Below are 24,278 nucleotides of genomic sequence, written 5' to 3' on the forward strand. Positions count from 1 at the left end.
AGAATCGCGTTGTGGAAGACACATTTGCACGATTGCCTAATATCATATAACATATGAACTATAATTGTACACCCATATTCCACATAGACCGTCGCACTAAATATATCTCCTACTCTTCACAAACTCAGCCAACAAAGACGGAAATAGATCTCTTCCACCAAATCCTCTCAATCAATTAATTCGAGTCCTTAAAATTTGATCTAACGGCTACAAACAGAAAATTCATTTTAAAGTTATAATAATTTTAATCGTTTGATTAAATTTCAATGACTCAAATTAATTGATTATGAAGATTTTATGGAACCGATCCGGAGATGATCTATTTCCAACAAAGACAACCCTAATTGGGCAACCCTACTGGAAATTTGCTTAAGTGGAAGATGAGGTTTAGCAATATAGTAAAGCAAATAGAGTCGGGCACAAAAGAAAGAAGACCCATCACCTATCCACGGATTATAAAGTAGAAATTAAAAAACTGAAACCCAAAACTTCGAAAGCACCATAGAGAGAATTGCATGACGCATGCAGGCGCGTGGGTTTTCCCACGACAGAAAAGCAAGAATAAATAAATAAAACCCAATTTGCCTCTTGCCCTCTCTTATTCTTGGCAATTTTTTTATTATTTCTTTTCTTTTTCTTTACTCAGATGCCACTTTTCCTCTCTCTCTCTCTCTCTCTCTCTCTCCGTTTCATGAGTTTTTTCTTGTTATCCTCGTCTCCCTCTCTCTCTCTCTCTCTCCCTCTCCCCCCCTCTGTCTCTCTCTCTAGGAACAAGTTCCCTGGATAAAAATAGAGTCTTTGGCTTTTTTGCCTCCTCTGTTGAATACAATGAGCAACCCAGAAGAAGAGAGGGGTTCAAACATGCAGTCTGTATTCTCAGGTCACTTTTCCCACTTTATATTTCCCATTATTTTTTTATTTCTTCATATAAATTTGGTGGGTTTTACTCTTTTGCAGTTGATTTGTTAGTTTTATGTACTTTATGATTATCGTATTCCACAATGACAATGTATGTCATCACAAAAGTATTATTTGCATCTGAGTATGCCTTTCTTCTATATTTGCCTCTCCCCCTATTTTAGTACACATAAATATTGCTGTTATCCCCAATGTATATGTTGCCCAATGCCTAATTTTTTTTTTTTTTTTTTGAATAATTAGGTTATGCTGATGATTCAGGTTATGATTTTTCTGGGGTTTTGGGGTTTTTTCTATTTTTTTAAATAATCAGACATGGCTGTTTGTTCTTGCTAGAAAGTATTTAGGGAGACACTGTTTAGATTGACTAATGACGGCAACCAGCATTGCCTGTCGTAAAACTTTGTTTGCCCTTGAACAATTATTACTCATTGATATTGTGGTAAAGCTGTTTTGTCATAAGTTATTTTTTTCGTTAAGTTTTGTGAACTCGGAATCCTAATGGGGTTTTAGGAATGAAGTTTATGTTTCTATGGGAGTGGACGCTGAAATAGTAGTCCGTCGTTTGTCATTGCCAAATGACTAATTTCTGTCGATATATTTGAGTTATACGACGATACATCTCAAGAAGAACAATTGTGATTTGAGAGCTACTTGTTTTATAAGAACGAACAACTTGTCTGGTGGGGTTGTAGCTCGTGTGGTATGATGTATTTTAGTCACCCTGAAGGCGAGAGTTCGAACCTCTCCATTAATTTTCCTTGTGCCAAAAGGAACCAGAGTCCATATGTGAACACCATGTTGGTAAAGTCTACCAAAATTAAAGGGCTATCTCAGGTTCACAAATTAAAACTTACCTGGCAAAAGAAAGAAACAACTTATGGTTGAACAAATTTGGAGAAGACCAAAGAGGTAACGAGTTATTTTGCAGCAAGCTTAGTTGTGGCCTGATTCCCTTTGGTACTTTGTCGGTGCATGGATATTCATTTTCAGTCTGAGTGTGGTTGATTTATATGAACACCAAAGATAAACCATGAACGTGAATCGTATATTGTCCTGTATGACTATCTACTAGGTTTAAGTGATTATATTCAACATTTTCTTGGTTGCAGATAATCTGTAATTTCATCAACTTGTGTTATAAAACATAAGACATGAAATTCAGTTTGACATTTGATTTTTTTATTTCCTCAGGTTTTGTACTTGACCCTGAAAAATGTAGCAGCCTAAGCTTGGGAGAAAAGAGAGAACTAGTCCGTGAGATCGCCAAATGGTCAAAAGATGCCCCAGAGATTCTAAGTTCCTTTACCCGTAGGGAGCTTCTTGAAATTATCTGCGCCGAGATGGGTAAAGAGAGGAAGTACAGAGGATATTCAAAACATCTAATGATACAGCAGCTTCTGAAGGTAATTGATTTGAATTCTAAGAGCATTACTAATGGTAATCCTGAAGTTGCTCCGGCCAAAATTCAAACTGGAAAGAAAAGGAAAAGGGAAGCTTCCTTTCAACCTCTCTCTGACACAGGTCATGTTTCTCCGGTGACAACTAAAGAAGGAAATCCTAAAATCCAAGTTTGTCATAATGTAGCATGCAGAGCTGTCTTCGGGTTAGAGGAGTCTTTTTGCAAAAGATGTTCTTGTTGTATCTGTCATCTTTTCGATGATAACAAGGATCCTAGTCTATGGTTGACCTGTGGCTCTAATTCTGCTGATGAGAATGGTCCATGTGGAATGTCATGTCATCTGGAATGTGCTCTAATGCATGAAAAATCTGGCTTTATGAAGAGTGGGTTCTGTCCAGAATTGGATGGAAGCTTCTATTGCGTTGCTTGTGGAAGGGTTAATGATTTAATGAGGTAATGTATATTTTTAAGCACCTATGACCATTTAATCTCAATTACTTACTCTTAACTGCATTGTATGATATTATGATGCTAGCCGTGTATGTCTTGGTCAGTAGTACAGAGTCCCAACCTAGAAAAACCAATTGCCTGTTTATCAACTTTAAAGACATCTACAGGTGTTGCGTTTGTGTGCCTGTCCACGCATGCGCACACAAAGGAATGCGGACAGCAAATGCTACATATTTTGCTTCTCCGATGTATCAGTGATTGAACACTACAGAATCTACCAAGCTATCTCTTAAGTACATAGGAAATGGCACACTTTCTACAGCTAGAAATGAAAGATGTAGGTCATGATAATTCCTTCGAAGTATATAGAAACAACCTTTTTTTTTAATATGTCACCTGTATATGTTTTCGTTGGTAATATTTTTGGTTACAAACTATTCCGAGAAAATTTAAATCAATCCACAACAAACTGGAAACTAGAAGTAAAACAGTTAGACTAACAACTTATTCCAAGGAAATATTTTCATTGATATGAATGTAGAAAATGGTTGGTAAGGATGAGGTTGACAATTCAGGTTATTTGACCTAATCTAGAATGAAAAATATTTCACTTTTCTTCAATTGCCGAATAAAACTGTTTGCTAATTAGATGGTTGGTTTTGTTTACAGAACCTGGAGAAAACAATTGATGATCGCAAAGGAGGCTAGAAGAGTGGATGTACTGTGTCTACGAATTTCTCTATCTTACAAAATTCTTTTAGGAACGAAGAAATACCAAAATCTGCAGAACACAGTAGGAACTGCGATGAAAAAACTGAAAAATGAAGTAGGGCCTTTGGAACAGGTCTGTGCAAAGATGGCACGTGGAATTGTTAACAGGCTCTCTTGTGGTGCTGAAGTTCAGAAATTGTGCAGTTCAGCAGTGGAAACGTTTGACACAATGTTTTCTGTTCCTTGCCCTGTCCATGCAGAAAAGGAAGAGCAAGCCAGTAAGTTATTGTTTTGTTGTTTTCAATAATTTGATGTCCGCATTCACATATGCAGCATCTAGATTGAACACAGCACCATGCATTTCATTTTATATGAGTTCCGTCTGACCCTCTGACTACAGTTGGGAATGAAAACTATTGGCCAGTATCATCACCCTAGTTAGTTAAGTTATAACCAATTCATATATATTTATTGTTCACTGATGTTACTTAATAACTCTATTGTATCAGCTTGCTGCATCCAGTTTGAAGACTCATCCCCGACTTCTGTTGTCATTGTGCTAGAATATGAGGACCGACTTTTTAACAACTTCTTGGGTTGCAGGCTGTGGTATCGTAAGTCTGATGCGAAGGATTACCCAGACCAACCCTCTTTCATTGTTTTGAGGCCTGAGAAGAAATTTAGCATCACCAATCTCCATCCCTCATCTGAATATTTATGCAAGGTTTCTCTGTTTAGCAACTCAGGAATATTGGGAGTTTGGGAAGCTAAATGGGTCACGCCTGCATCATATGATAGCTCTATTGTGTCAGAGAAAAAGCGGAGGGAAGAGAATGTAGTAGTTGTTCAAAATCATTCCCAAGCTGAATCAACCAATTCTAGTGACATCAAATTAGCTTCTGGAGACCATCCCGCAAATCTTCAGTTATCAGATGGCGTTGGCAAGAACCAGAGCAAACGTCTCTACTCATTGCCTCCTTTAACTGAAACTGTTTCTTTGATCAAGGATGCAGTTTCTCCATTGACACCTTGTAAATCTAACGGAATGCGCAAAGTACCAGTTTTCAGATGTGCAAAGCGAGCAGAGGAAAGTGATTACGACTACTCTGTGAGAGCAATCAAATGGTTAGAGCATGAGGGCCACGTAGATGAAGATTTTAGAGTAAAATTTCTGACTTGGTTCAGTCTGAAAGCAAATGTGCAAGAACGAAGGGTGGTCAGAGTATTCGTGGACACCTTCATCGATGATCCATCAAGCTTGGCTGGTCAGCTCATTCACAGCTTTGTGGATAAGATTCGCTGCCAGCAAAAGGAAAACCAATTTCTCAGCATGGGTCTTCCACAAGGTTGTGCCATTAAATTTTGAACAAGGGGATCAGCTTTATGCGAAAATGTCTAGTAGTAGGTAGGACATGGTTTAGAAATGTAGGTCCTTTTTTTTTTCCTTCTGTTTTATCTTTTGGTTGAAGAAATGTAGGATGTTCAGGGAAACGGGAAACATAGTCATCTGCTTGATCGAAAAGGGTTAAGCTCTTAAGCTCTTTGGTATTAAATGTCCTACCCTTCGCCTTTGGGTGAGGGTGGACACTTTGCATCCTACAACATCTTACTCGGAGGAGCTAATATTGAATAGTCCTCAATTTTTTTTTTAACAAACGATATTATCTACATTAAAGGGAAGGGGTGGGTTAAGTCTTACAATGGGCTAGCAATAAATTAGACGTTAGATTCACAACTTATATGAAATGTTAAGCGCTTAGAGGCGAGAGAATGACGGTATTACATTTTAAAACGTGTCAAATAACTTAAGTTGACCAAAAATTTGGATAAAATAACTTAGAATATAATAGTATGGATGAAATTAACAATTTTTAATGGATTTAGGGACTTATTTTACCGAAAAAATAATTCAGGGCCTAATTTTCACTTAGGTGATAGTTTTTGGACTAAATCGGCACTTCCCCTAAAAAAAATGTTGCAACTTTTCAACCAATGTTTTTTTTTTGGGCGCAAAATTTAAGCAATGTCTTTTGAAATGTAATGAAAAGTCACATGTGGTCGTATCATTATGCAGAAGTAATATTTTCCGATGAGGTGCAAACCAAGACACCGTTTAACTTCGAGATTCTTTGCAACCATTTCAAGCCGACCAACATAAAGAAAAATGTCACAAAAGTGTCTTTACGTGGTCTCCTTAGCTTACACTTTTTTATATTTAAGATGTACTGTTTTCGAAATTTGCGTTTCTAATGAGTAAGATGTACTATGGCAGTCAGTAGTCGCACACATAAACACAACTAATTTATCAGGTCTTATGTAATTCCATTTATTACCGGAGGATATATATTCTTACATATAGGCTAGTGATCGATCAGGTCGAACAAATTCAACTAGATCAAGTTGGTTTTTGGTTTGTAACCTAAGCAACATCCTCGGCTTTAAGAAAATGGCAGATGGGAACGGTTCCTCGCTCAACGTTGTTCTCTTTGAAGGCAGAATGATTTGGTTACCATTGAGATGTGTCTTGATGGCAGGCTGCTACTGCTTTGGCTTTCGACCCGTCAGCTCCATGCAGAGGCACCACATAAGTCGTCGTTTTTTCAATTGAATGGCAGTAGAAGACGGCATACGAATAGTTCATCTTATGACACACCATGATGTTGCTGGCTGCCAGCCTCTTCGCTCCATCTACGGTTATTGTGCACTTCTGCATGGGGGCAGCTCCTTGTTCCACCTCCGTTGCGATTGCAAGAACATTTCTTGATCCCAGCGTGGAGGTGGCATAGTCGATCATCGACTCTAACGAGGTGGCACATTGTTTTGCTTCGTCACTCGCGCCTTGACTTTCACAATTTTGAATGGTTACCTTAATCAAGTCGGCTTCATCAGACCCCGGTTTCACTGATAATTTATCCAGAATTTTTGGCGGTTGGCTTGAACTGAAGGGGATCAACTCTGCAGTTTTTCGGGACAGGAAAGGTGTGGTACTAGAATTTCCACTTCCAGCTAAGCGGTAATTCATTACCATGCCAGGATGAAGGTCATTCTCCAAGAAGAAAATTGTTCTGTTTCGGTCGACTTCAACTTGTGTTTCGGCTTCAGCGGGAGCGTTCTCTGTATAGAATATCAGAATTCTTGAGGAAGAGAGAAAGAGTATTTCTTAGAGATTAAGAAAACTATTATATTTCACACATTTCAGTAGAATAAACAGTTACATATATATAGCCTTTGGCTATTCACTCCTAACAAACTCACTCACTAATTACATGTGAAACAAACTTATATTAAACTAATAAAATCAATTCTAGTTATAATGTGACATCTTCATCTTTACACCCCCTCAAGCCAAACTTGGAACGAGAAAGAGTTCCAAGAGAGAGCTTGGACTGCAGAAACTGAAACCGAGATTTAGATAAGGATTTGGTGTGAATGTCTGCAATTTGGTCTTGACTACACACATACTGCACTCTGACTAAATTGGCAAGAACCAATTCCCGAATGTAATGGTAATCGATCTCCACATGTTTGGTGCGAGCATGGAAGATAGGATTAGAGGCAAGAGATATAGCAGAGATGTTATCACACCAGAGAGTTGGGGTGGCAGATAAGGAGAAGCCAAAATCTTTCAATACCTTGCAGACCCAAGTAAGTTCGGCTGCTGTGTGAGCCAAGGACCGATATTCAGCCTCAGTAGAAGAACGAGCCACTGTGGTTTGCTTCTTAGCACACCAGCTAATCAAGTTAGAACCCAAAAACACACAGAAACCACTAGTGGACCGTCGATCAAAGGTGCAGCCTGCCCAATCTGCATCCGAATAGGCAGAGAGATGTAAAGGACTCTGGTTGAACAAAAGACCGTGAGAAACAGTACCTTTGAGAAATCTAAGAATCCGCTTTGCTGCCTGCATATGAGTGACTGTGGGAGCATGCATAAACTGACACACTTGATTGACAGCAAAGGAAATATCGGGTCGAGTCTAGGTGAGATATTGTAAGGCACCAATAGATCGATATTCAGTAGGATTTGGTAACAAGACACCACTGTGATCTAATTTGGAGGAACTGAGGGGAGTTGAACAGGGTTTAGCTCCAGCCATATTAGTCTTGTGCAACAGATCAATGAGATACTTGCCCTGATGCAAAAAGAGACTGGTGGTAGTTCGGTGCACTTCCAAACCCAAAAAATAGTGCAGGGGTCCTAAGTCTTTGACTGGAAATAATGTGCTGAGCTGTTGAATAACATGTTGGCAGAGAGAAACATTAGGACCACTGATGAGTATATCATCAACATAAACAAGCACAATAACCAAGGATGGAACTTGAAGAACAAACAGAGATGCATCGGAAGAAGATTGAGTAAATCCAAGAGAGTGAAGAGCCTGAAACAACTTGTCAAACCAAGCCCGGGGCGCTTGCTTGAGCCCATATAAAGATTTCTTGAGCTTACAGATATGATTAGGAAGAGACGGATCTTGAAAACCGGGAGGTTGAACCATAAACACATCTTCTTTCAAATCCCCATGAAGAAAAGCATTGCTAATATCTAACTGATGCAGAAACCAATTGAATTGAACAGCAAAGGTCAGTAAGATTCTGATGGTAACAGGTTTGGCAACTGGACTGAAGGTTTCCTGATAATCCAAGCCTTCCTGTTGGTGAAAGCCTTTGGCTACAAGCCGGGCTTTGTACCGTTCAATAGAACCATCAGGATTCTTTTTAAGACGAAAGACCCATTTACAGCCAACAACATTCTGAGAAGAGGATGGAGGCACAAGAACCCAAGTGCCTGTGGACTGAAGAGCATTAAATTCATTCTGCATTGCCAGCCTCCAATCTGCAGATTTGGAAGCTTGTAAATATGTAGTGGGAATCACTTCAATGGAAGAAGGAAGGGGATGATTAGTGACACTGAAAGCCTTGGGTTTAGAAATACCATTTTTGGACCGTGTTATCATGGGATGGACATTGGTAACTTGCTGCAGGGTGGATGGTTGCTGCAGGGGGGATGGTGGGTGCAGAGAGGTAGAAGGTTGTTGGGTCGAGGGGGGTGGGATTGAAATAGATGAGGACGATGCAGAACAAATGGGAGTGGTGGTGGAATGACAGGTTGAAGTTGGTAAGAATTGAGAAAAGACTAAATCAAAATGCGAAGAAGAAGAAGAAGAATCTGAGATCACAGAATGTGAACGATCAGAAAAGGGAAATGAAGTTTCATGAAAGATGACATGTCTGGAAATGTAAACCCGTTGTGTTTGAGGATCCAAACACCGATATCCCTTGTGTTGAAGACTGTATCCCAAAAAAACACATTTGGTACTTTTGCCATCAAGTTTTGATGACACATAAGGCTTTAACCAAGGAAAGCATAAGCAACCAAAAACCTTGAGTCTCGAGTAATCGGGAACAGTGTGGAATAATAACTCCCAAGGGGATTGGGAAAGCTTAGAAATGGGTAATCTGTTGATAAGATATAAGGCAGTAGTGAAAGCTTCAACCCAGTAAGGATGAGGGACATGGGATTGCACTAGAAGAGTTCTAGCTGTCTCAACTAGATGACGATGTTTGCGTTCAACACAACCATTCTGCTCCGGTGTATGTGGACAACTCAATTGATGAAGAATACCATGAGTATGCAGATAAGATGTAAAGGAAGAACTAACAAACTCACCCCCTGAATCAGAACGAACAGTTTTGATTTTATTGCCAGTCAAGTTTTCTACATAGTTTTTGAAGATTACAAATGTAGAATACACTTGAGATTTGACTTTCAAAGGAAAAAGCCAACTATACTTGCTAAAGTCATCAACAATAAGGAGATAGTACCTAAAACCACTGACAGAGGTTACCGGAGCAGGACCCCACAAGTCACAATGTAACAATTCAAGGCTATGAGTACTGGAAGAAAGAGAAGAACTAAAAGGTAACTTGTGATTCTTTGCTATGGCACAGTCAGAGCAAAAGAAATCCACAGTTGATGATCCTTTGATAGCCAGTTTATTGGTAGTGACTAATCTGCGAAATATAGCCGAAGAAGGATGACCAAGGCGACCATGCCAGAGCCGAAGAGGAGCTTGAATACTGACAAAAGCATGAGAGGAGCTGGAAGGTGATAGACCATTGGAAGAAGAGCTTTGCAAAGAGTAAAATCCATCCTTAACGGGACCCTGCAAAAGCATCTTCCCCGTAGAACGATCATTTACCATAGACCCATCAGAATCAAGAGTCAATGCACAATTATTATCCTTAACAAACTGATAAGCAGACAACAGATTATGCTTCATAGAAGGAACATGAAGAACATTGCGCAATGTAAAATCAGCATGTGCAGTATGCAAGGAAGAAGAGCCAGTATGGTGAATGGACAGACCTTTACCATCACCAATATATACTTTGTCCTCTCCAGTGTATGGTGTAGGGGAGTTGATGGTGGCAATATCATTTGTGATGTGAGAAGTAGCGCCAGAATCAATAAGCCAGGAAGGCAATGGTTTAGAGCTGTAATGAGCACACATAGTCCTAAATTTTGCAGGAGGAATTCTACCAGAAAGTTCAGGATTCATGCGATCAAAGCAGTCAAGAGCTTCATGACTGGAGGAGCCACAAATTTGACAACCAATGGAATGACCAGAAAAAGACGAGCCACGAGAACCTTGATTTTGACCGCGATGTGACGAGTTGCCACGAGAATTGCCCCGAGAACCACGATTGGAATGGAAGCGATTGTTGTTAAATTGAGATCCACGATTATTGTTACGGCCACGATTCAAGTAGAATCGAGAGGAATTGGGCTGTGATTGATAATTCTGAGCAGCAAAAGCAAGAGTCGGTGGAGTGGGAAGGAGTGGTGCTTGGGACTGCACTGAAAAGGCTTGAAACGGTTCAGTAGTGGAAGAGAGCTTATTGCGACGAGACATAGAGAGTTCTTTGGTAAGAAGAAGGCCATGTAATTCATCCAAAGAAGTGGATGAAAGACGAAGCATGAGGGAATCAATGAACGATTCGAACTCGTCGGGAAGCCCAGCCAGTGTTGCCGCTATGAGATCTCGATCAGAAATAGGTGCACCAGCAGCCGAGAGAGAATCAGAGATTTCTTTCACTTGTTGCAGATAATCGGACATAGATTGAGATCCTTTCTGTATGGCCTGAAGACGAGATCGGAGCTGGTGGATGTGAGCATCAGAAACACCACCAAAACGGTGTTCAAGCTTGAGCCATAGATCTCGAGAAGAAGAGACACCGACTGTAAAGGGAGTCACATCTTCAGATAATGTGGAATTCAACCAGATCAGGAGATTCTGATCTTTCTCATACCAGATCTCAAAGGCAGGATTAACAGATTGATCTGAGAGTAGAGGCGGTGGACACAACTCTGTGCCATCAATGATGCCAAGAAGCTTGTACCGACGCAAGATTGGTGCAAACAGTGCACGCCATGGCAGATAATTGGAGCGCTTCAGCTTGATAGGAACCATGCTTCCAATGTTCTGAATTGTCAGAGAAGCATACGAATTCAACGAATTTGAGAAATTAGGGTTTTGAGAAGAGAAATTTGGGACTGGTTCAGACGGAGATGATGAATCAGAGGGAGAAGCCATGACAACAGAGGTGAAATTCGTGAAGAACAATCACTGAATCAGAGATGCGAAGCGAAGAATCAGAGATGCGAAGCGAAGAATCAGAGATGCGAAGTGAAGACGATGAGGATCGAAGCGGCCGTGAGGCAAACGGCGATGGATACCATATAGAATATCAGAATTCTTGAGGAAGAGAGAAAGAGTATTTCTTAGAGATTAAGAAAACTATTATATTTCACACATTTCAGTAGAATAAACAGTTACATATATATAGCCTTTGGCTATTCACTCCTAACAAACTCACTCACTAATTACATGTGAAACAAACTTATATTAAACTAATAAAATCAATTCTAGTTATAATGTGACATCTTCATCTTTACTCTGCAGCATCATTCTGGAAATGAAACAGAGTGCTCTCACCGCCGCCACCGCCTGAATATTTCGCATAAACCCAATTCTCTTCATTTTGAATTGGGTTGTGAAGAATAACTCCCCATTTGCCAACACTAAGGAAGTCTGCAGATTTAATTAGCAAGAACATGATAAATCGAAAATATGTAAGATTATAAGTCTATGAGCATCAGTAAATCAATGGTGGAAGAGGCCGATCGAGGTCTATATGAGAGTGTATGATTTGTATATATAATATACTATTTGTTGGAAAATATTGGTATATTATGATTATTTGAGTTTGTTTGTTAGTATATCGGCCTAGCCCATCCGAATTAAAGTTACTAGGTTTTGCTTTCTATAAATATATCTTATAGTTTAGCATGAATAATAAGCCATTCACATTGTAGTCTCTTGGGATTTTGTAGCCGTTTCGGTTTTCTCGTTAGTTTAATAATATTCTTATTTTGTTAATCTTGTTCGTTGTGCATTTTGATATTCAACTTGGTATCAAACCAGGTTTGATCTTTTGCGACTTAATCTGTTCTTGATAGGTATCTATGTTGTTTGTTTGATATAAGTATTCACTATTAGTTTTGAAAAAAAAAGAAATTTGAATCAGTTTGCTGCATCGTGTCATCGTCCTCTGCTACACATCAAAACATCACCGCATCCCGCCGACCCAGATCTTTTGTACTCGCAACATCGACCGCCACTGGTTTTGACGAAGCCCAGACTCGAGAACCACAAACTCGGATCCAGTTCGTCTCCGCCTTGGATCATTGTCGTTGTTTCTGACTCGCACGTCGCTGCACCATGAACCAGACCCGCATCGTACCCACACCCCACTACATGCCTGAACCTTCTGCTGCATCGTCACCACGCCACCAAGTCCCTCCTGTAACCTCGCTGTCTGACCACCACATGCTATAAACCCACATCGCTTGCTGCCTTGCCTTCACACTCTGGAGCCTGCGTGTTTTATTGCTTGTCTTGCTAATCTAAAGGAAAAAAATTCATTTGCTTAAGTCACTGTTATTTAGTTGTTTAAAAAGTGTGATGTTGCACTTGTTCGCCCAGAAGAAAAGAGAAGGAAAGAAAAAAGAATAAGAGAGAAAAAAGGAGAGAAAAAACAAGGAAAAAGAAAAAAATTGTTCGAAGTTTTTGAAGCCCACACAAGTTGTTGGCTTGTTTGAGATTGTTTTGTGACTGTCACTTGAGTGTTTGGAATTGTGATCACTCGAGTGATTGTGTTTGTGTTTGTTCAGTCGTAGTTACAATTGAGATATGAAAATCTCGTCCGTTTAGTGACAGGTTCTTTCCATATTCTCAACTCTAGCCAGTCGGAACCAGAATCAGTTTGCCATCAAGAATGAAGAATCAGTTTGCCAGTCAAGTCAAGTTTGCATGCCTGCCAGTCCGCATCTGCTTGTTTGTAAACTCATGTCGTAACCGCCATGAGTTTGACAGGGGGTGTTGGAAAATATTAATATATATTACGATTATTTGAGTTTGTTTGTTAGTTTGTATATGGGTCTAACCCATCCGAATTAGGGTTTCTAGGTTTTGCTCTCTATAAATAGAGCTTATAGTTTAGCATGAATAATAAGTCATTCACAACGTAGCATTTCGGTGTTCTCGTTAGTTTAATAATATTCTTAATTTGTTAATCTTGTTTGTTGCGCACTCTGATATTCAACTCTATTTACCCTGCATGACGAGTTGGCTGATAGATTTCGGCATTGGTGTGTTTGGGAAGACAGAGTTCCAATAACGTTGCGATAGTGGTAAAGGTAAGGTAGCAGCATGGCTTCCCACCATTGTGAGCTGGCATGCAACATTTAAGATCTCAATTAGTACGAGATATTAAAGAAAGCGATGAACTTAATAAATTATGAGTTCAATTTGAGATCTCAATTTGTGGAAACTATCAATCATATATATATATACACACTATAAAAATGAAAAGACCCACTTACTTGAGGTCCGCGCTACAACTCCTTAGCACGAATATCGAAGTGTCACAAATGATCGACACCTAGAACAATTATCAAATCACGTCTCAGAATTCTTATGGATAGAACACATAACTTATATAAAAGGTCGGCGGTAGGGTCCATGATCCTACGTAACTCAATCCGGAAGATCCACACCTCGGATTTCTGATACGTAACTTCCAAAGATACACATTATGCTTCTAGAACATCATATTAAAGTTTCATTACGATCCAACGGTTAGATGTCCGCCAATTGCAAATTCAAGTGGTGGTCAACATTTTATTTTAAGAACTTACAAATCCAATTTGGGAAAATCCGTACATCGGATTCCCAATCCATAAGTTTCTAATATCCTCAAATATTATGTGCTAGAATGTATTAAAGTTTAGTGACGATCAAACGGTCGAATCGTTGATTGCTATAATATTCGAGTGGCGGATCTTAACGAAATTATACTCAAACAATGGAATTCCGCCAATCAGGTATCAAATATGGAATCAGGGCATCCAAATTACCCTAGGATGGGCAGGTCAAGTCTCGACCCATGCGCCGCCGCACGTGGTGGTTTCCAGCAACCAGAAACCCACGTTTTTTACTAACTCCAAATTCTACCAAAATTACAGGAAGTTAAAGCTCAATGAGAGGAACAAGTTTTATACATGCCACGAAGTCTAGAAGTGGACGGAAGATGGTCAATTTCGCCAATAAAGCCACTGGGTGCCTAAAGCTTCCCGGTGTTGATTTGTCGCCTACGGTAGTCCAACGGGGTCAAGGCTAATCGGGAATTACTCCTAGGATGATGCGCTACAAAACCCAAGTGGTGGTGTCGGCCATCATTTTGCCGATTCACTAGAAAAATGAAAAGGGTGGCCAGAGCACCATTGGTTTCCATCAGGTTTTGTGGCCTTGCACCGCCACGCACAGAGGTTAATCAAGGTGGTTCTTGGTTGAGTTTTGTAGAGAGGAGTGAGAGCTTCAAGAGGGTGGTGGTGGTGTCGAAAAATTCCACCGGAGTTGGCCGAAATTGGCAACGGAAAATGGGAGGTCACGATGGGTAGATGGGAAGAGAAGGCTGGGAGCTTTCTCTCCCCTCTCCTAATTGGCTATCTCTCTCTTCTCTAATTTCTGATTGGTCCTTCCCCCTTTAATTTGATTGGTTACAATTCCCACATGGTGGTGGGTGGGAGTTTAATTAGTTTATAAACTAAAATTTGAGTAAACAGTTTCAAATGTCCATAACTATACCGATGCAATCCGGACTCGCAAACGACTTTCACCTATCCGTTCGAAGCTTCAAGATCTATTCAGAAACATTAATTGTGACTTCGAACGGTCAACGAAGGTCAAACATTTCATAAAAATTACTATTTTAAAATTTATATAACTTAAGATCAAGGACGGGTTGTTGCAATTAATTTAAATTGTATTTTTGCCTTAAATTTTTCTTCTTTTTAAGTTTCATTTATGTGGGAATAATAGATTATTAATAATACTTGCATTTTTCCTTCGGATGAGCTCATTCTACTTGCAAATAACGTATCTTCGTAATAGAAATTTCATATCCAGAGCTGCTTTTATTTGAAAATCATCCTTATAAAAAAATCATTCAAATTGGAAAGCATTTACTCATTCAAATGCATCAAATAAATCAACAATATTATGGGTGTCAAGTAACATATTAATAATGAATTGTCCATTTATTTGATACATTTGGATGACCAAACAATCTCTTATTTTAAATGATTTTTTGCAAGGATAACCTTTAGATGAAGATTAAGAAATTAAATAGTTCTGATTGAGAAAATTCTACGATAAAGATACGTTATTTACAAGTGGAGAAATGACTGCAGGTATTATTCATATAAATTTGAAATTTCATTTATTTTTCTCTCTTTAATTGGTAGGACCTAAAAAATATGGAAAAAACAAATTTATATTTTTAGGGTTTTATTAACACCTCGCATATTGTTGAATACACCCCACTTTTAATTTTTCAATTAAATTTATCTTAATACACCCCACTAATTTTTCTGTATTACCCTCACACCCTACACTTTCTACATACACCCCACATTCTTCACATACATTCAACAGTCCCTCATTATTCATTCTCTCCACACCTCCAAATTTCAACACTCTTGCTAAACATGTAAATGCTAATGAGGTCGATTACATGGTATTCGATTGTTGGTTTATATTACTGGGAGAGCACAAATCCACAATTTGCAACCCTCTCTGTTACTCATTTAGAGTCAATCTCACAAAATTTTGACCCAAAAAAGAATGACACGACATGGTGAACTTTTATCTTTTTGAAAATTATAATGGGTTCAATTCTTTTTACTGTAAAAAACTTAAAAGAAAGCTGCCAAGCTTATCACTTGGAGAAAAATTTGTTTATATTATAAAGGATTTATTCATATTTTTTCAAAATTATAATGGGAACAAATACAATGGGTTCAGTTCTTACATTTTTATTTTTATTTTTAGGGTTTAGGTTTTTATCAATTTGGGAGTTTCGGTGAATTAGGGGTTTTTAAGATTTTAGGGTTATGGTTTCGACATCTATGTAAGAACGTATAAACATAGGAAAATTTTCATATTAGTAAATAATTTTTGTGTGGTGTGTATTCAATTTTTATTTTTTTTAATTTGGGGTTAAATAGTCATTTCATATTAAAATACATGAATCATTTAATAATAAATATTTATGTTGGCGAGTCAACAATATGTGGAGTGCTAATAAAAAAATCATATTTTTACTTTCATTTTTATGCCAAAATAGAAATTCTACATCTCGTCCATTAGAGAGCTTGCCAGCCGAAAATGTAAAATACCCGTTTCAAAGCATGATAAGAGACTTGGGAAGAAAGAAGATGCTCTTAATAATCCATGGGAGATACGATCGATCTTAGCCACTGAAAGTTTTAGATATTTAATTGTTTAGAAAGTGTGTAATTGTCAGAGATCTAATATCTATGGGTTTTAAATTCTAGTTGTTTTTTTGGTTAACAAGGTAAACGCCAAAAAAATAAAACAATAAAACAATCACAAAACAATCATGCGGCTAAGAGGTCCCAACCGAGTCCACCTTGTCGAAAAGAGGCAAGAGCTTGATCGAAATCAAATGAGCCAAGAAAACACAATAAACACAAATTAGTTAGTTCATCCGTCGTAAAATACTTAAAACGATAAACATGACAAAGTTTATAAATCCAATTCATGTGTAACAACTCACGACTAGCCTGCACTAATTCACCAAGAAGATAATTATCACTAATTCACCAAGAAATCCATTTTTGCCACGGGATTTCTAATCCCAAAATTCTTATTGTTTTTTTAACTTAGGATTAGAGGTTAAGTTGAGTTGCATATTATATCATCAAAATTTATTTTTCTTTCTTTATTTCAAATTGAAAAGCAAAAGGATATAGTGGTTTGACAATTACTAATATTTGTACAATAAAGCAGCCAAGTAAAAGTTTTGAAATGAACTGCAAACTAGTTTTGAATTTTTACGAGGGCGACTAGGGATTTTCAGTATCATTCATGAAATGAACTGCAAACTTGAACAAAAAATTTCAGCACAAGGAGATCTTTCTTGGGTGAGCATAACAAGCAAAATTGAACTTTTCCTGCAAATGGAACTTCTGTAATTGCAACCTTAACTTGGGAAACATACAGACTAATCCCGAGATTACATGTTAAACAAATCCAGAAACCAGCATCCAGTTGATAATAAAGCCACGCTGGTTTTCGAAAATTATTACAAGCCAACTCATCAAACTTCAGGCGCTTTTAGAAATACATCGATCCAGTTGGTGCCTATCTAGCACCAGTTTTGTTTTCCGTCCTGCCCGCAAGTGCATTAGTATTGCTTAGTTCTTCCTGGAATCAGGAACAACTGTTGTATACTTGGTGCACTGTTGACAGCTTTACTGAATGAGGCAGCCTGAGTGCTCTGTCAAGCTTGGCAGCCAAATGCAGTTGTTTGAACCTTCTGAAAACTTGCTTCCGTGCTCCGCTTTGCCATCTTTATGACGGGTGCATTGTATCGTGAGAGACTCTCACTAGAACTCAGGAGCAAAGGTTATGTACTTGGTGCATCATTGACAGCATCATTTAATGAGGCGGCCAAGAACTCTGCCAAGCTTGGCTGCGGCATGGACTTGTTTAAAGCTTCTGAAATGCTTGCATTATTTGTGCTACTAGATCTACCAATTGAGGGTTTTGAAGAGCCATGGGTGTTCAAACATCTCAAGGGAGTATCTACCCCCTTCCAGATTACAGGTTCTAGAAATTTCCATGGGTCTTCAACCATGGAAGCATTGTAAAACCGCTCTGGCCCTGATTGTCTGTCCAGTGCACGACCATGAGAACCACGCCACCCACCTCTTCCTGAACTTGAACTAGGACTAGGGCTGCCTCCATGTACTGATTGAGGTCTTGGAGTATGGCTGAACCAGTGCCCCCTGCCTTGCCCAATAATGGAACCAGGGCTTCCTGGTGGCCTAAATCCAGGGCTTGTCGGTGGTCTAAATCCAGGGCTTCCAGGTGGTTGAAATCTAGGGCTTCCTGGTGGTCTAAATCCCGGGCTTCCTTGTGGCCTAAATCTAGGGCTTCCTTGTGGTCCATACCCAGGGCTTGCTGGTGGTCTAAATTCAGCTCCATTCCAAACTTCAGGTCGATTCCCGTGATGCATAGGGAAAGGTCTTTCCATTCCTACGAGGCTTCTTTGAGGACTAAAATTTTGATAGGAACCTTGTACTTGGTACATTCTCTGGTCAGGTGAATAATTTCTTTGAAACTGATGAGCAGGAGAAGCAATCATTTGAGGGTTCCTTGGTCCTCCTAAATCATGATTAAGAGAACCAAAATAAAGACGAAAGAACAACATTAAAAAATAAAATAAAAGGCAGAAAACGAAGACAAATTTCAAGTGTTCAACACTTTGGCATAGAGCATCCAAGCATGCATCAACTATTACATTATTACATTTATTTGATAAGAATACGACTCTAACAATAAAATGAAATTAAACCAAAAACGACCAATTTTTTCCATCACACGTCAGTGAGAAGTATTGGTCTAGTGAAAAGGAAGCATAGTGTTACCGATAGTTTTCAACTCCATACCATAAGCTTGCAAAAGCTATCCAAGAACAAAGTTTGTGCCTTAGAATACGAGTTATGCAATACATCGCGACATGACTAGAGTGTATGAAATTTGAAAATAAAGTCATATGCGAAATCTACGTGTGATCATACGACAACGTCAAAGAAAACTTTGTTAAGATAATTACACATTACCTGAAAGAGGTGACGGAAGCCTTGCCCCCGGAAACCCACCAGTATTTGAATGTCTAAAATTATCTTGTGCAATCTGGTCGCCGACTTTAATCCTTTTATTGTCGGAAGAGAAGGCTGCCATAGGATCTGAGTAAAAGTCAAACCTAAAAGGAGCACAGGGCTCCTCCAGGACTGGTATAGCTGTAGTATCTTCGGCCAACGGATTGGAAAGGTAACCAGGGACGGCTGAAGTTGTAACATTATGTGAAGCTTCGGTCTCTTCAGCTTCGACGCGCATTGCTCTAAGCCGTTCCTTTCTCTTCTCGGATTCGTCCATTTAACCTGGATACACAGATTGCGCAAAACCCATTTGAATAAAGTAACGTTCATCAACCTAAACACTAATTTTTTGTCAAATTAATATGAATTGAGGCTAATTTTGAAACCCTTGGTAAAAAAAATCTTCAAAGCAAGAGCCTTTCGACTAAGCCCTAATTTCACATGAAATTGAAAACCCCAAAACCCTAAAAAAATTATGATTTTAAATTTAACATGGCAATTGTACATGTATCAAATTCTTCAAACGCTGAGTAAAAGCAAGGATTTGTATGAACTGGATTCTGAAAGGGGACTCACAAAAGTTAGATAAAAAAAAAAACAACAATAATTATTCTGGAAATAAAACCAGGGAGAGTCTGCAATTTAGAAAAAGCTATGAGACTGTTATAATATGAGTCTGAAATTAAACGCTAGCAGAGCAGAGAGCGGGAGATGAGGGAGGGAGAGGGAGAGAGAGTACCTGAATCGGAGGCGGTCCGTTTTGTCTTCTGTTGGGAATACCCGAGTTTGTCTGCCTTGGGCTGGGATGCAGAGGGAGAGACTGGTCACTGGTTGACGAAAAACCAGCGACTTTAATGAACCTAATTACCAAATATATATATTTTTTACCAACGATATTATCTATGCTAAAATAAGGGATGAGCTCCACATTGGTTTAAAATTAATATTCTTTAAATTCGTCTTTGGTGGGAATTGAACATAAGAACTCACACTTATAAAGTGAAGTTAATTGTAATTTAAGTGGCAATTACCAAATTATTTCTTTTCACAGGATAATTTTGTTCTATATTTTACTAAATAAAGTACAGGTTATGTCTTAGGAAAACAAAATACTAGTTTAGGAAGATTTTGCCTTACGTGATTTTAAACTCAGGACGTATAGGTAGAAATTCAACACCGTATCTATTAGGTTATTGGATCAGCTACTTAACTTGTTTTATTGAAGACATATGCTAAACATTTAACAGTTTGATGCTTAACTCATTCTCTCACATTCTTAATGTAGATAATATCGTTTATTAAAAAAAAAAAATTATATGTCAACAAATGAGATAGGTCACAAACGGACCAAATGCAATTTTGAGTGCTGAAAATTTGAAGTCGGATGATGTAAGGTTTGGAAGCGTGTTACTCATGACATGCTAACTGGTAATAAAAAGTAGGATAAAAATTGAAAAATTGTTTCGAATCCAATCCTTTCGAAAAATCAACCCATGAAGTGGTAGAAAAACAGGAGTATTTTGCTCACCAATATAACTGTAGTGTATGATTACTATATACATATTATTTGCTATATGTCTTTTTATTTAACGTTAACTTTTACATTAGATGCTATTTTTTTAATTTAAAAAAAATTAAATAAAATTAAATGAAAATACACTTAATAAATTATTAAGTATATGATAGGGATGGTGAGTAAAATTGCTCCCTAGAAAAGGACAATGATTGTCTGTCCTCCACTTCCGGTGCTTTTTCCGTGTCCTCTTATTTGTGTGGTTACGGTTAAGTCACGTCAATATTTTATATTATTAGAGCCGCGGTCTTTGTTTTATAATTTATCTTTTATTTACTATTGAAATATTCACATGTATTTGATACAATCGCCATACACCGGTCAAATATAATTCATATGAATATATATATATATATATATATATATTAGATGTTAGATTAGCCACCGACATGATTCGAACTCACGCCGTCATGCAAAGGCCCAACTCATTTTCACCACTGTGATAAAGAACCATTTGCATATATATACATATATATTTAATAAGATTACCATTTGACCATCTTGTATTAAATACTTGTAACTATTGTAGCAGTCCCTAAAAAAACAAAGAAAAACTAATAAAAAATGCTTCAAAATTTTGAATTTTAACAAAAAAACCATATACAAACTTTATTTAATGATAATGACAAGAAATAAAAAATAAAAAAAAATAAAAAACAATCCAACCCAACCACATGTAAGCACACACCAACCAATTCAATTATCAAATCAAAACTTTGCTGTGACTGTGAGCAGATATAATTGATAAGAAGACTAACGTGCAGTGCAAAATAAGTAGTGGAAGTAGTACAATGAATGATGAGATGGAATGGATGGATAAAATAAATTATTTTTAAAATGATGAGATGGAATAGATGGATGAAATAAATTATTTTTAAAACATTTCATTGGGAAGGAAAACGTGAGAGTGAAGTTTCAATGGCTTTTTTTCTTAGGAAAACTAATCAAAAAGAGTTTGAAATCTTTGAGTTTTAAAAATAAGGACAAAATAAAAGGTAAAATGAATAGTACCAAGTTTGACTTTTTAGTGTAAAAATATGATTTTTCGTTAAAGTGAACAGTACCGCGGATTTTTTGTTATAACTCTCTTTCTTCTTTTAGAGAGCGAGAGAGAGAAATATGTTTACGTACAGAAAGAAAGAAAAGAAAAGTAGTAATTTTCAACAAAAAATCAACAGTGCAAAAGCAGCACCCAAATTACTTTTTAAATATTTCATCTGGAAGGAAAAGGCTCATAAAGAGAGAGAGAGAGAGAGAGAGATGGAGTGTAAGGAAGAGATTGTGGGGGTAGAGCCAACCACATCCTTTCAAACTGACATCAACAAACTCCAAAAAAAATTTAAAAAGAGAGAGAAATTTGAGATTAAAAAAATATATATGCTCACAAAGAGAGAGAGAGAGAGAGAGAGATGGAGTGTAAGGAAGAGATTGTGGGGGTAGAGCCAACCACATTCTTTCAAACTGACATCAACAAACTCCAAAAAAAATTTAAAAAGAGAGAGAAATTTGAGATTAAAAATATATATATATTGCTGACATCAATACATGACAGTAATTTGTAAGAAAATAGTTTAAAAAATAGTGATAGTGATAGTGCTAGTGTTCGATTTTAAGAAATAATCAGTATTTAGTTTCCGAAATAGTTAATTTTTTGTTTAAGAAATAGTCAGTGCTTAGTTTATGAAATAGTGACAGTACTAGTTTACGAAACAGTGATAATACTAGTGTTTGGTTTGAAAAATAGTCAGTGCTTAGTTTACGAAATAGTGATAGTACTATTACTTGGTTTAATATATAGTCTATTGTATTCAGTTTAAGAAATAGTCAGTGTTTAGTTTACGAAATAGTAATAGTACTAGAGTTCAGTTTAAGAAATAGTCAGTGTTCAGTTTACGAAATAGTCAGTGTTTAGTTCAAGAAGTAATGATAGTATTAGTGTTCCGTTTAAGATATAGTTAGTGTTTAGTTTAAGAAATATTGTTCAGTTTAAAAAGTAGTCAATGTTCAGTTTAAAAAATAATGTTCAGTTTAAGAAGTAGTCAATATTCAATTTAAGAAATAGTGTTCAGTTTAAGAAGTAGTCAATGTTCTGTTTAATAAATAGTCACAGTATTAATGTTCATAAAACTGAATAATGAAATTTTTCTTTATTTTTGATTTTGTAATATTATTACTTAGTTTGTTCTAAAACAATTGAAAGAATAGTCAAATAAACAAATAATAAAATAAAAATAAAATGTTTATGGAGTGAGGTGAAAGGAAAGAGAAGAGTGGGGAGAGGTGAAAAAAAAATAAAAAAGAGAAAAAGTTGATGAGGATGGGTGAGGTGAAATGAGAGAAAAAAATAGATGAGAATATATGAAAGAGGAAGAGAGAGAAAAAGGTTGAACGGCTAAGAGCAGTTCCAGAGTGGGAACCATCCCCCCCCCAGGCAATACACTATGCTATCCACCCAGTGAACAGTAACTGCCGTTAATAAACAGTAACCGCCTTTTGCATCTCCACCGTTGCACTTCAATAGCCCTGACAATAGGCAATAAAATATTAGTATTTTTTTATTTATAAAATAATACAAAATAATTTCATTTGTAATTTCGAATAAGATTTTTAATCGTTCTCGTTGCGTCACGTGTCATTATCCGAAAAAGACAATTATTGGTGATGGATTTCCGATAAGATTTTTAATCATTCTCGTTGCGCCACATGTCATTATCCGAAAATACAATTATTGGTGATGAATTTCCGATAAGATTATTAACCAATCACGTCGCGCTACGTGTCATAATCTGTTTACAATCTTTGAAGATAGATTTCCATCATATTTTTAACGAATGACGGCATGCCACGTGACATTATCTACAACCTAATCCTTTCTGAATCCTCCATATAATCCACCATCCATCCTCATAAATCTCACACCAACTTTCTCAAGATCTCTATCATTATTCATAGTTTATGCTTCATTCTTCACCAAATTCTCTATCATTTTTGCAATGTCTTCTTCTTCAAGGATGATGTGGGAAATCGATCAGCAAGAGGAAGAATTGTTTAACCAATCAGAAGGAATGTTCAATCACCAGGTGGTCCAAACTGAAAGGAAAGATGATGAGAAGCGTAGAAGGAGAGATGACGAAACAAGAATGGCCCAAACTTAGACGTGCTAGTTTCAGCCCCAACTTTAAGGCCAAGTATGTTAGTAAATTCTTGTAAGCATTTGCAGTTCAACCATAGAGACATTACAGAGTGTGGACTAATGTTGTAACTGCAGACGGGGGAATGCAAGACTTGTTAATTTTATGATGCCTAATTTGGTTAGCCTTTTGCGGTCCTTTTATTCCATTTTCTTATGTTGACTAATGTTGTAACTGCAGACGGGGGAATGCAAGACTTGTTAATTTTATGATGCCTAATTTGGTTAGCCTTTTGCGGTCCTTTTATTCCATTTTCTTATGTTGTTAGTAATTTCTTTGTTACACTATCTGCGTGGGCATTAATATGCAGAATTATTAACTATCATTTTTACAAGAGAATTTATTAACCTTTTAGGATGGGTGGTTTGATGACTTGGCCCTTTATTTTTGCAGTGAAGTTGGAGATGAGGCGGTCCTAAACATACTTTGGGATCGATATGAAAAAGCTGTTGATAAGGTATGCTTGGAAGTTTATTAATTTCTCAAATTCTTTCTTCGAAGATTCTTCATTGTTCTTCACAGAGGCTACTTTAAACTTTTTTTCTTTCTGATGTAATAAAATGAACTATGCCAAAAACAAGGGTTGTGTGTCGACAATTACATTTTGTTGAGCTATTTATAAACTTTTCCTCATGCACTATGCTCAAGACTGGCAATGGATTTTCTGTCTTGTGTTAGTTTCTCTAACCATGACAATATATATATTACATGCTCAGACAA

The 24,278-nt window shown here is 37.4% G+C and overlaps 3 protein-coding genes and 1 pseudogene across 3 annotated transcripts in view; 2 read left to right on the plus strand and 2 right to left on the minus strand.

The window, feature by feature from the left end:
• Positions 1–608: 608 nt before the first annotated feature.
• Positions 609–5,083, plus strand: LOC126632011 (VIN3-like protein 2). The gene is made up of 4 exons (XM_050302230.1): positions 609–880; positions 2,113–2,773; positions 3,440–3,759; positions 3,991–5,083. Exons 1-4 carry the CDS (start codon positions 829–831, stop codon positions 4,845–4,847), a joined length of 1,890 nt encoding a protein of 629 aa, XP_050158187.1. The 5' UTR covers positions 609–828; the 3' UTR covers positions 4,848–5,083.
• Positions 5,084–5,791: 708 nt separating this feature from the next.
• Positions 5,792–7,389, minus strand: LOC126631466 (BURP domain protein RD22-like; annotated as a pseudogene).
• A 9,681-nt stretch (positions 7,390–17,070) lies between these two features.
• Positions 17,071–19,641, minus strand: LOC126632014 (protein SICKLE). Its single transcript, XM_050302233.1, has 3 exons — positions 19,534–19,641; positions 18,756–19,076; positions 17,071–18,297 (listed from the first exon to the last, which is right to left on the minus strand). Exons 2-3 carry the CDS (start codon positions 19,069–19,071, stop codon positions 17,537–17,539), a joined length of 1,077 nt encoding a protein of 358 aa, XP_050158190.1. The 5' UTR covers positions 19,072–19,076; positions 19,534–19,641; the 3' UTR covers positions 17,071–17,536.
• A 4,280-nt stretch (positions 19,642–23,921) lies between these two features.
• The window catches only part of LOC126632007 (BEACH domain-containing protein B-like), a 120,834-nt gene continuing 120,477 nt past the window's right edge, over positions 23,922–24,278 (plus strand). The window contains exon 1 of the mRNA XM_050302224.1: positions 23,922–24,015. The gene's annotated coding sequence lies outside the window, so the exon portion shown is untranslated. The remainder of the gene's footprint in view (positions 24,016–24,278) is intronic.

Source organism: Malus sylvestris, chromosome 8 (genome assembly GCF_916048215.2).
Source record: "Malus sylvestris chromosome 8, drMalSylv7.2, whole genome shotgun sequence".
NCBI classification, from domain to species: domain Eukaryota; kingdom Viridiplantae; phylum Streptophyta; class Magnoliopsida; order Rosales; family Rosaceae; genus Malus; species Malus sylvestris.